This window comes from Lithobates pipiens, unplaced genomic scaffold (assembly GCF_037356315.1).
Source record: "Lithobates pipiens isolate NorthernLeopardFrog02 unplaced genomic scaffold, aLitPip1_a1.2 Scaffold_8, whole genome shotgun sequence".
Taxonomy (NCBI): domain Eukaryota; kingdom Metazoa; phylum Chordata; class Amphibia; order Anura; family Ranidae; genus Lithobates; species Lithobates pipiens.
Genome location: NW_027507903.1, coordinates 536,117,999 through 536,129,781, shown reverse-complemented (window position 1 = coordinate 536,129,781; position 11,783 = coordinate 536,117,999). Strand labels below are relative to the sequence as shown.

Sequence of the window (11,783 nt, the reverse complement as noted above, 5' to 3'; positions counted from 1 at the left end):
TGATAATTGACACTGCTGCGACTGCTCGTACACAGGACGGTGATCCTCTAGAGACAGGATCGAGAGCCGCTGAGAAATATGCTACCGGCCTTTGTTTGATGTGTTGTTGTGTCAACACCCCTGTTGCGTGTCCCTTGATTTCAGCAATGTACAAATGAAATGTTTTGGTATAGTCAGGGATCCCGATCGCAGGTGCCAAAATTAGTAACTTTCTTAAGGTGCTAAAAGACTTATGACCTGCTTCTGTGAGTACATAGGGTACTATTTTCAAGCAATCATATAATGGCTGCATCAGAGAACTGGCATGTGGTATCCATTGTCTACAATATGATACCATTCCCAGAAACATACGAAGTTGCTTAAAGTTGCGTGGGACATTCATTTGTCTTATGGCCTGGACTCGTTCTTCAGTGAGGTGTTGAGTACCCTGGGATATACAGTGGCCCAAAAAGACAACCTTTTTCTGGCATACCTGTAACTTAGTTCTATTCACTTTGCACCCTTTTTCAGCCAGGAATTGTAACAATGATAGAGTGGCTTTTAAACAAGTATCGTTATCCGGACAACATAACAATAGGTCATCTACATATTGCAACAATACACAAGTGTCAGGTGGTTGCCATTCCCTATTTTTACTTTTAAAGGTTTAGTCAGTGGGGCATCGGACAAAAGACCGTCATAACCACTTATGGGTATGGTGTCACGGGATGTCATGTGTGGAGGGACTACTGAATCAGATAATAAGCTGCGTGATGCTCCCGTGTCAACTAAACAAGGAATATGTTTACCTTCCACCTTCATCAACATGTGGAGCATTTTATTCTCTGATTCAGCTAGGACTGGGGCAAGTCATGCGGTCGGATTGTCCCTATCGTTGGTACGCCTCTGTCTGTAGTCCCTCGTGTCTCTGTCCGTGTTTCCTTCCTGTTCGTCTTTTATTCTTTTCCTACAGTCTCTTTTTATATGTCCCACCTTGTTGCAGTAATAACAGGTAAGAGGTTTACGGGAGGAATTCCCTCCTTCATTGACCCGGGCAACAGTGTTAACTCCCGGTGTCCTTCTGGGTTTAGCTTCTGCTAAATCAGCCTCTATGCCTTGTGCTTTCTGCAACAATGTTCCTCTGTCCCGTATGGCTCTCCATTCGGGAGTATATGCCTTCAGTTTGTCACCTATTTGGGGTACTAGTCCTTCCATAAACTGTCGATTGAAAGCCCTAATGGTGACGGGTAAGGCTAAATCTAGACCTTCGTCAGCCATCATGCTTTCCATGTTGAGGTAAAATTCTGTAACAGTCTGACCTGGGGCCTGTTTTATGGGCGCTGTCAAACCCCTTTCCTGCTGTTTCCCTTGGCAAAATTCTCGTAACTGATTAATAAACAGGAGTCTAGAGTCTATATGACGGGGGTGTATTCCTGGTGGATCTGCCGCTGGATCCCGCTTGTGGTCTATGTGGAGCAATTTCATTCATAAATTGATTAAACATCGTCAGTGTCATTTTATGTCTACACAAATCTTCCCCATCTTGCCAAGCTGCTTCATGTGTGTCTAGTAATTGTGTCACGAATCTACAGAATGCGGCAGGTTTTGCTACGGGATCAGGAGCATTCTGTATTAATGCCATAAGAGTGTCAGCCGACCAAGGTGTCCATGTCCTCAGAACGACTTGTCGAGTCACTGTAGGTGGCTGTCCTGCTTGACCCGCATTTGGATTATTTACTTGTATTACCCTAGTCCGGCTGTGGACTGGAGCTACGGACTCTGGTCTTTGAGCTCCGCAATGTACACATTCCTGTGCCCAGTCTGTATTCTGGGTACCGCATACTCGGCATACCCATCCTCTTCCTCTTAAGGAAGGATAAAGTTTTGGTCTTTCGCTACCTAGTGTGGTAGTGGTATAAGGAGGTGGAGTACCTTCCGTTTTTACTCCATCCTCGGGAGCAGAAGGGAGACTCTTGCGTCGGACCTTCATATCCCATCCACCCTGTTCATGACAATACTTCCATCCCTCCTCTTTAGCCCTGTTGGAAACCTTAATTAAACATTGTATTTGTGATACCCATCTGTTCTGCAGGACCTCCCCCTGTCTGTCTCTCTTTATATTCTCCCAACCTTCTACACTTAGCCCATTTTCTCCATCCATTCCAAATTTCTTGAGAACCCTATTCGTGCCCTGTGCCTTGTCCTTCCCATACAACATTGTAATTATGTCTTTAACAGCATAACATTTCTGAGATTCCTCCTGGGGTTTACCATGTGTCTGGCCCATTTTGACAGTCCTGCCTAGGTGGCGTTTGGATCACTTACTAAGTGTCTCGTTGCCTTCTCCTCCTAGGGTGCCAAAATACTAAAAACCTCTCCTGGATGAGATTTCTGAAATCGAATTACTTTATATGCTAGCCAACTGACAAATATTATGACCAGACTGACGGCTACAACATATACAAGCATTCCTTTTGGTGGCCAAACACATATGACTAGATCTCCGGACTTTGTGGAGACCTTATTCCCTTCCCATTACCATGGAATCTCTCAGCAATCGTTTCTTATTCCTGCTTTATTGAGGCAGTCAGGACTTATACTTTCAACCCGTTTTTAGGCTCATGAATCAAAAAGCGTATATCAAACTTAAGTGTCGGACCCCCAAGTACTCTTACGAGTTAAGGGCGCATTCCGTTACCCATTGGGATGATATATGTTTCAATTCACACCATACAATCAGGGCTTATCTCAGTCACAACAGACAGATGACAAGGAGACAGACAAGAAACAACGGTAACATAAGTCAAATATTAAATTCAAGACTCGCTTACTACAGAGGTTGGTTTTACCTGAAGAACAATACAGACAGATCGGGTGGGCACAAATCTAAGAAGCACAGAGTTTATAAGAAAATAAAGCTTTTCTTACCTGCGCAGGATTTGTCTGTGGTTCCTGATGTGCCCGACCTCTTTGTTCCGTCCTTATGTTCGTTCGCCTCTTGTAGTTTCTTTAGCGAAGTCCCTTGTTCGTGCGCCAAAAATGTTAGGTGTGACTACTGCAAGTCACCTATTCATAAGTTATGTTACCGTTTCCCAATTATTATTAGAGTCTTATCTAAGCAAGGAGACACGGAAAAAGTTCTCAGTATGTCTGCTCAGACGGTCGCACTCACTCACTCTGAGACTCTTTATTAACACAGGTCTTATATACACAAAGGAAAGACAGGCGTTAAAAATGTTGAAACAAAACAACTTCTATAAAAGGCAATTTCTAAGTGTCTTCTGCTTTTAGAGCTGATGCAGCAGTTGACCCTTATGACATGGCTTCCTCTTTGTGTGTACGTGACTGCACCCATCCGGCCTTTAAGAATGATGTCTTTAAAACAACTGAAAACAGACGAGATAAGCATTTAAAAGAAATATACTGTCAACCATTTTTATTCTTATACCTTGATCCTCACACCTCTCATTGATGACTTTACAGCACTGGAGGGCTTTGTTCCAAGGTGAGTATTTCATAACGTGCTAGTATGCGATGCATACTAGCACATTATGCTATTGCCTTGCAGTTTTTTTGAATATTGGAGAGTTACAACAGCTTTAAGCAAGAAGATAATTGCATGTCAATAGAAATCAATAAAATAAGTTGCCATAAATCAACAGCAGCATAGCTGTCATCAGGAATGATTTGCAAGGTTCCAACTGCTGCAAATAAGAACAAACCTCTTAAACTGCTTACAAACTGATGCGTTTTTACCTTGCTAGACCTAACAAAAATATATCTCTTTAAATCCTATGGGACCCTTCACACCACTGCGCAGAGGGTGCAGTGTATTTTGAAAAGTCCTGTATTCTGCATCTTTGGTTCGCTTTTCAAAACTGCACCAAAAATGCAACTTCCTATTGCAATGAATAGAAAATGCATCAAAATTGCACCACGGTTGAGTTTTTGCTGTGTTTTTTGAGTCACATGTCCATGTTTCACAGGTGCATGCTGGGAGTGAGACACCCAGAAATCGCACTGGAAACTCAGCGGAGCAGTGTGAGAGCACACTTTGGGTGCATTCACACCTGGGAATACACTCTCACTCCGATTAGATGCATGAACTGGAGGCAGCCCTATGAAAACAATGGGAGACTGACGATTTCCACAGTTAAAGGGGTTGTAAAGGTTCGTTTTATATTTTCTAAATAGGTTCCTTTAAACTAGTGCATTGTTGGTTCAGTTACCTTTTCATTCGATTTCCCTTCTAAATGTTTTTTTTCTTTGTTTTCTTTGTCTGAATTTCTCACTTCCTGTTCCTCCTCAGTAAGCTGTTCAGTAAGCTGTTCTGGCTGACTAAACACCGCTCGGATGATGGTGTGAAGTTTACTGAGGAGAAACAGGAAGTGAGAAATTCAGACAAAGAAAAAAAAACATTTAGTGCTCATGCACACGGACGTTTTAAAAAACTGGCTGCAAAGCTAGCTCCGATGCCTGGAAAAATCGTTGTTAAAAACTTGATTTTTACCGCGTTTTGCATTGGCGTTTTTGCGCGTTTTTTAGCGTTAGCGTTAAGTAGCGTTTTTTAAAAAACACATCTCTTGGCTATAGCACTCAGAAAACAAAGAAAATATGTTGCGTGTTTATGCACGTTTTTGCGCGTTTATGCGCGTTTTTGCGCGTTTTCCCGCGATTCGCGTTTTTACAGCTCTAGCTCCACGCCACGGAACGCACTGATCCTGGGTTTTTTTTACAGCTTAAAAACGCCTATGCCATTTGCAGCTCAAAAACGCCTAGGTGGGCATGAAGCCATAGACTAACATGGACAGACGTTTTTAAGCTGCAAAAAAAGCTCAAAAAAGTGGCTGTAAAAACGTCCGTGTGCATGAGGCCTAAGAAGGGAAATCGAAGGAAAAGGTAAGTGAACCAACAATGCACTAGCTTAAAGGAACCTATTTAGAAAATAAAAAACAAACCTTTACAACCCCTTTAATCACGTCCACTCACATGTAAACTCTCATGCAGAGACCACAAGCCTGTGATTGGCACTGTACACAGACTACCTGGATCCAGGGCTGATCACTTGCATTTTTTATTGATGCACGAGCGATTACATCTAACCAGAGTGCAGGTACTTTTGCAGGTGTGAATGCACCTTTTAATCCTTTGGATATGTGTTGAATGTAAATAACTTCTGTTTTTAGAATGCAATACTGTATGTCAGGGTTGGAGATAGTTTCATTTCCATTTATTGTGCACTAATGTTATTCACACGCAGGAGGAAATGTTTTTGCAGGGTCTTTAATACAACTTTCATTATTTAAAAACATTTTTAACCACATATAATATGATATCCATATCAGGGACGTGTGGTGAAGTCAGTGGCTGGTATCAGAGCCAGATACACACAGGTTACATACACCGCAATCGTTAGAGCGAGAGCAATAATTATAGCACTAGACCTCCTTTGTAACTCTAGACCCAGTCCCTGATCATATGTGACATTTTGGGGAGTGCCAATCTCCTAAAAAATCGCAGCATGCAGTGGGACGAACCATTAAGTGTGGTGGGGGACCAGATGATCGACTCTCCAAGAAGCTGTTGTTTCTGTAGAAGACTTGAGATGGTGATATCTCTTCAACGTAGCGGTGTTCGATGGCACAAGAAACTTAGAAAACATCTCAATATACATAACATAGAACTGTTCAGTGTGCGATTATATGGGCTCAGTTCACAAAGCTGCTGTACTCTGTTTGAGACATGATTTTCTTGAGATACAGATTTGCATACAAATCTCTAAAGGCACAATAGCTCACTTTATTTATTCTCCTCTCAGTCAGTGTAATTCCAACAACTGGTTTAATAAACAAAATCAATGTAAAAGTTAAATTACAACAAATACAACTGGGGGTGTAACTGTGCATGATGGGGCACCTTAGTAAGACCATTAAAGGGCCCCTGATTGTCTACTTTCAGTCCTCAAGGGAGGGAGGGTGCCTTGCAGAGAATTCCAACATTAAAGTAGAAGTCGAAGTCAAAAATGAAAAAATTTCCATTAATTCTATGTAAAATATCTTTATCTTTGACAGCATTCATTTTCTGTGGAGCTAACTTGACAAGCTTAGAAAGGCTTATCAAAGCCAGACAATCAGCTTCTTTCTGATCTTCAGGGACAACGTTACTTCCTTATTTCTGAATTCTGCATGGGGCCCCTCACTTCCTGAAAACATTGTCCTTTTCTTCTACATGCCCCGCCCCCATCCTGCCTCTCCTTTTTAGACAGACATGCCTAGACCTGCCTAGCCCCGCCCCCATCCTGCCTTCTCAGATCTCCTCCTGTTGTCATAGCCTCATTTTGGATAGCAGTTTCTCCTGAGAGAGGGGAAGGAGGGCAGGCTTTGGAAGCATGTTCTGTTCTGTTTGTCAAAAAACTGTAATATAGATTACAATGCAACATGCTACAGATTTTCTACAGTGTACAACCGTGTGGTTGTTTCTGTATGGCACTGTGTGCATGGTGCGATGGGCACTGTGTGCATGGTGTGGCACTGTTATGGGCACTGTGTGCATTGTATGATAGGTACTGTGTGCATGGTGTGGGTATTGTGATGGGCACTGTGTGCATGGTGTGGGTATTGTGATGGGCACTGTGTGCATGGTGTGGGTATTGTGATGGGCACTGTGTGCATGGTGTGATGGGTATTGTGATGGGCACTGTGTGCATGGCGTGACGCGCCCTGTTTGCATGGTGTGGTGCACGCCCAGCTGAGGGAGCTAGATGTGAGTAATGGGTTTAAAGCTCCATCTCCACTAGTGCAACTTGTCATGCCACTTTGGACACGTAAAGTCGCATGATAAGTCACAGCCCATTGATTTCAATGGCAAGCGTTCCCATTTATGCAACTTTGAAAAGGTGCCTGTACTACCCTGATGCAACTTTTGATGCGACTTTGATCCAGAGTGTAAAGTTTGATGAAAGTCAAACTCTAGATCACACAGCTTTGGAGTCGCACTAGTGGAAACGTAGCCTAAGGCTACAGTGTGACTTTGGAGTGTGACTTTGATGCAATTTTGAGTGCAGCTTTGAACCAACTTTACACTCTCTGGATCAAAGTTGCATCAAAAGTCGTATTAAAGCATTGCAGATACCTTTTCAAAGTCGCTAATTTTCAAAGTCACAGACGGGAGCGAGTGCCACTGAAATCAATGGGCTGTGACTCATCATGCGACTTTGTGTCCAAAGTCGGAAGACAACTCGTTCCAGTGGAAACAGAGCCTTAGTCTACGTTTCCACTATTGCCACACCAAAGTTGCATGATTTAGAGTATGACTTTGATGCAACTTTGAGTGCAGCTTTGATCCAACTTTACACTCTATGGATTAAAGTCGCATCAAAGCATTACAGGTACCTTTTCAAAGTCACTGATTTTCAAAGTTGCATCGATGGGAATGAGTACCATTAAAATCAACGGGCTGTGACTTGTCATGCGACTTTGGATTGTGACTTTTGTGCAACTTTGAGTGCAGCTTTGATCCAACTTTACACTCTCTGGATCAAAGTCGCATCAAAAGTCACATGAAAGCATTGCAAGTACCTTTTCAAAGTTGCTGATTTTCAAAGTCGCATAGATGGGAATGGGTACCATTAAAATCAATGGGCTGTGACTTGTCATGCGACTTTATGTGTCCAAAGTGGCATGACAAGTTGCACTAGTGGAAACAGAGCCTTGGTGTAGTTGCCTGTACTATGATCATTGTAGACTGTGAGCCGAGACCTCAGAGCACTTCCAGTTACACTGACAGTCCCGCCCCCCATCGTGTGGATGGGACTTTTTATTTCTTAATGTTCTCATGTATTAAGATGTATAATGAGAGAACAATGGGCGGGAACCTATGATTAGCTCCTCCCATCCACTGGCTACACAGGAACAGTGTCCCTCCCAGGAAGTGATGTCACTAGCTTTCAGTAACCACGCCCACATGCTGATTTTAGTCTCAGAAGGAAGTAGAATTGAAGTCATGTGACCGCACGGGATACTGTAAAATAAAGGTAGAAAAGCTGGGATTTCTTCATTTTGAGACATAAGGCTGAACTTAGCTCACATTAGTTGTTAGGTTGGACTTCCACTTTAATATACATTTAATGTGTCCAAATATATTTGCAAATGCTATTGCTATGCTACCTATACGTAATATTATGTAGGTCGATAATTCTGGACTCCAGTGCAGAGCCCCATGAGTTGCTAAGGCCATAGTTACATATTATAGTTGTAGTTATGTATGTAATAAAAGGATGAAAATAAGCTATTTGATTTAATCACAGCATAACCTTATTGTTTCTTGAATAAAAAAAAGTACTTATATAAAATATAATATATAGTAGAATATAAAAACAGAATTAAGAAAACTTTATTATTCACAGATCTGTCCATAAACCTGAGAAATCGTCTGAATTTGATGGTTTGTTGGTTTAGCTGCTTTCCTCCAGATTTAATAAAGCGGGGCGTTTATGGTTAAATGTCCAGTCTACCCACAAACAGAATTCCATAGGGTCTGCATGTAAACCTTTCTGAAGTATTTGCCATTGCCAACAGTTGGTTATATTCTTGTAAGCGCTCCAGTGTCTCCTGTGGTACTGGCAGAGAAAATCGATTATTTCCAACCCTAACAAAACTGCCACCTACTTCTGCATCAATTGTAAAACTGACGATCTTTTCTGGATCCGAATAATTTGACATCTTCACTGGAGATGGTCCACTGATGTTTTCGGTGCAGATGAACATTTCCTTGAGCGCAACTGACTGAAACGTAACACTTTTTATGGATCTTGTTCGTAAAAACAGAAATCTTTGTGTTGAGCCTTGTATTTTGTCAAGGTTTTCATTGTTGTTCTGGTTGTAGTATGTATAAAGAGAGAAGGCAATATGTGTTAATACAATGGAGAATTATTCTACTAGCATTAACTACATCTCAAAGACACATGTCAATAACCTAATCTCACCTCTTCCAGAAAATTCACTGTCTGTGAAACACTGCACTATGAAATGTATTTCACTCAAAAACGTGCTATAGATAAACCTGTCCATCACGTGCAGTCCCATCACCTATATCTGCTCTAGTACCTACATGCCATCTTACCTTGTATATGTTCTTCTATGTGTCTGAAACCCCAAAATCTCCATCCACTTCTCCTACTTTGTGGCTCTTGCTCTGGGTCTGTACTTTCAGTTATTGCTCTCCCAATGACCAATGATCCACCTGAATGGTCCAATTTCCTGTCCCCATTCCAGCCAACTGCTGCTCTTTCCACTACTCTATGGCTCTGGGCCCTGTACTCTCTTTGCTCTTTCTTGTATGTGTTGCTCCCTTCCCTGTTGCAGGAGAGGTTCTCCATTAATAATTTATTAGTCTGATATAGATTAGGGTAATATAATAAATGAATATTATGCGGCTATAAAATATAGTTACATAGTTACATAGTCAGGTTGAAAAAAGACACAAGTCCATCTAGTTCAACCACAAAAAAAAAAAAAAATAATAATAATAATATCATACAATCCCATATACCCAATTCTATACCCAGAGTTGATCCAGAGGAAGGCAGAAAAACCCAGCAGAGCATGATCCAATTTGTTAAAGCAGGGGAAAAAATTCCTTCCTGATCCCCCGAGAGGCAATCAGATTTTCATCAAAATATCTGAGTGGAGGAATACGTGCACAGTGTATAGGGCAATCTTCAACAAAATTGTCAGGGTGATTTTTTTTTTATTGAATGATGGACTATAAAACGATGGATGTGATTACTTATTCTAAATTCCCTGATGAAGACACATTACCATGATGAAGTATGTTGGGCGGGCTTGATGACGTCATTGCACACGGACCAGGAAGTAGCCGGAAATTGCAGGATTATGTGCTGATACAAGCTGTATATCAAACAGTGATGCTTGTTTAACCACTTGCCGACCGCCGCACAACGATGTACGTCGACAGAAAGGGACATGTACGTCCCTGCCTTCCCGCGAGTGGGGGGCCCGATCGGGCCCCCCCCCCCGGTGCCAGCGGCGGTCGGTATCCGTTCAGGAGCGATCCGGGATGAGGGGGCGGCCATTCGTTCATGGCCACCTCCTCGCGATCGCTCCTGACGAATGGAAGTGAAGCGTGACATCACTTCCTCTCCTGTAATGTAAACACAGGCAGAGGAAGTGATGTAATCTCTCCTCCGTGTCGGTATTTTTCGTTCCGGCACCGAGGAGAGAGGATCGGTGAGTTGCACCAACACTACACAATACAGTAGAACATGCCAGGCACACTCTCACCCCCCCTTCACCCCCCGATCACCCCCCCAATCACCCCTGCACCCCCATTTACAGTGACACCAATTGCATTTTTTTTTTTTGCATTGGTGTCATTTGTGACTGTAATAACTGTTAGGGCAGTTAGGGTTAGCCCCCTTTAGTTCTAGGGTACCCCCCTACCCCCCCCAATAAAGGTTTAACCCCGTGATCACCCCCCCGTCGCCAGTGTCACTAATGCTGGGTTCACATTGCAGCGGTTTATGAGAACGGATGTGATTTTGCACCGCACTGCAGTGCAAATCACATCCGATCTCTGTGCGATTCGAGTTCAGCCATACAGATAGTATGGCTGAATTCGCATCGCACCCGCCGCAAACTCGCACGGGACCCTTTTTTTGGTCCGCAGCAGAATCAGATCGCATGGGTGTTCACACCATGCGATCCGATTCCTGTCCGAGTTTGCAGATCGCACTGCGATATGCGAACTGATCTGGGGGTGTCATTAACATTTCACTGACACTCCCAGCAGTTCGCATAGGGAAGTGTGATATGGGAACCCGCCGCGGATTTGTGGCGTTCCCGCATCGCTCCAGTGTGAACCCAGCCTAATAAGCGATCGTTTTTCTGATCGCTGTATTAGTGTCACAGGTGACGCTAGTTAGGCAGGTAGGTATTTAGGTTCGCCGCAGCTTTTTATAGCGCCAGGGACCCCCATATACTACCGCATAAAGCCCCCTGATTGCCCCCTAGTTAACCCTTTCACCAGTGATCACCATATAACTGTTACAGGTGACGCTGGTTGGTTAGTTATTTTTTTATAGTTTCAGGGCACCCGCCATTTATTACTTAATAAAGGTTTAACCCCCTGATCACCCGGCGGGTGATATAAGTTTGAGGGTCAGATAAGGTCTGCGTCGCCCCAGACAGCGTCAGGTTAGTGCCAGTACCGCTAACACCCACGCGCAAAGCATACACCTCCCTTAGTAATATAGTATCTGATCAGATCTATATTAGCGTCGCCATCAGTTTAGGTTTCCCAAAACGCATTGTTAGCGGGATCAGCCCAGATACCTGCTAGCACCTGCGTTTAGCCCCTCCGCCAAGCCCAGCCCAGCCCACCCAAGTGCAGTATCGATCGATCGATCACTGTCACTTACAAAACACAACACACATAACTGCAGCGTTCGCAGAGTCAGGCCTGATCCCTGCGATCGCTAACAGTTTTTTTTGTAGCGTTTTGATACAGTCGCTGACAGCCTAGGTGCTTTTTTACCTGTGAGTCTCACTAGTGTACCCCTAAATTTAGGGGTGTCTACTTTCCAAAATGGGGTCATTTGGGGGGGGGGTTTGTGCCATCTTGGCATTTTATGGCCTTCAAAACTGTAATAGGTAGTGAGGAGTGAAGTCAAAAATTTACGCCCTTAGAAAGCCTGAAGGCGGTGCTTGGTTCTCGGGGCCCCGTACGCGGCTAGGCTCCCAAAAATTTCCGCATATGTGGTATCCCCGTACTCAGGAGAAGCAGCA

At 43.3% G+C, this 11,783-nt stretch overlaps 1 protein-coding gene across 1 annotated transcript in view; it reads right to left on the bottom strand.

Annotated features, from left to right (window-relative positions):
• Positions 1-3,117: 3,117 nt before the first annotated feature.
• The window catches only part of LOC143960748 (uncharacterized), a 45,074-nt gene continuing 36,408 nt past the window's right edge, over positions 3,118-11,783 (bottom strand). Inside the window, exon 5 of the mRNA XM_077469589.1 lies at positions 3,118-8,852. Coding sequence (XP_077325715.1) covers positions 8,475-8,852 — 378 coding nt within the window. The 3' untranslated portion in view covers positions 3,118-8,474. The remainder of the gene's footprint in view (positions 8,853-11,783) is intronic.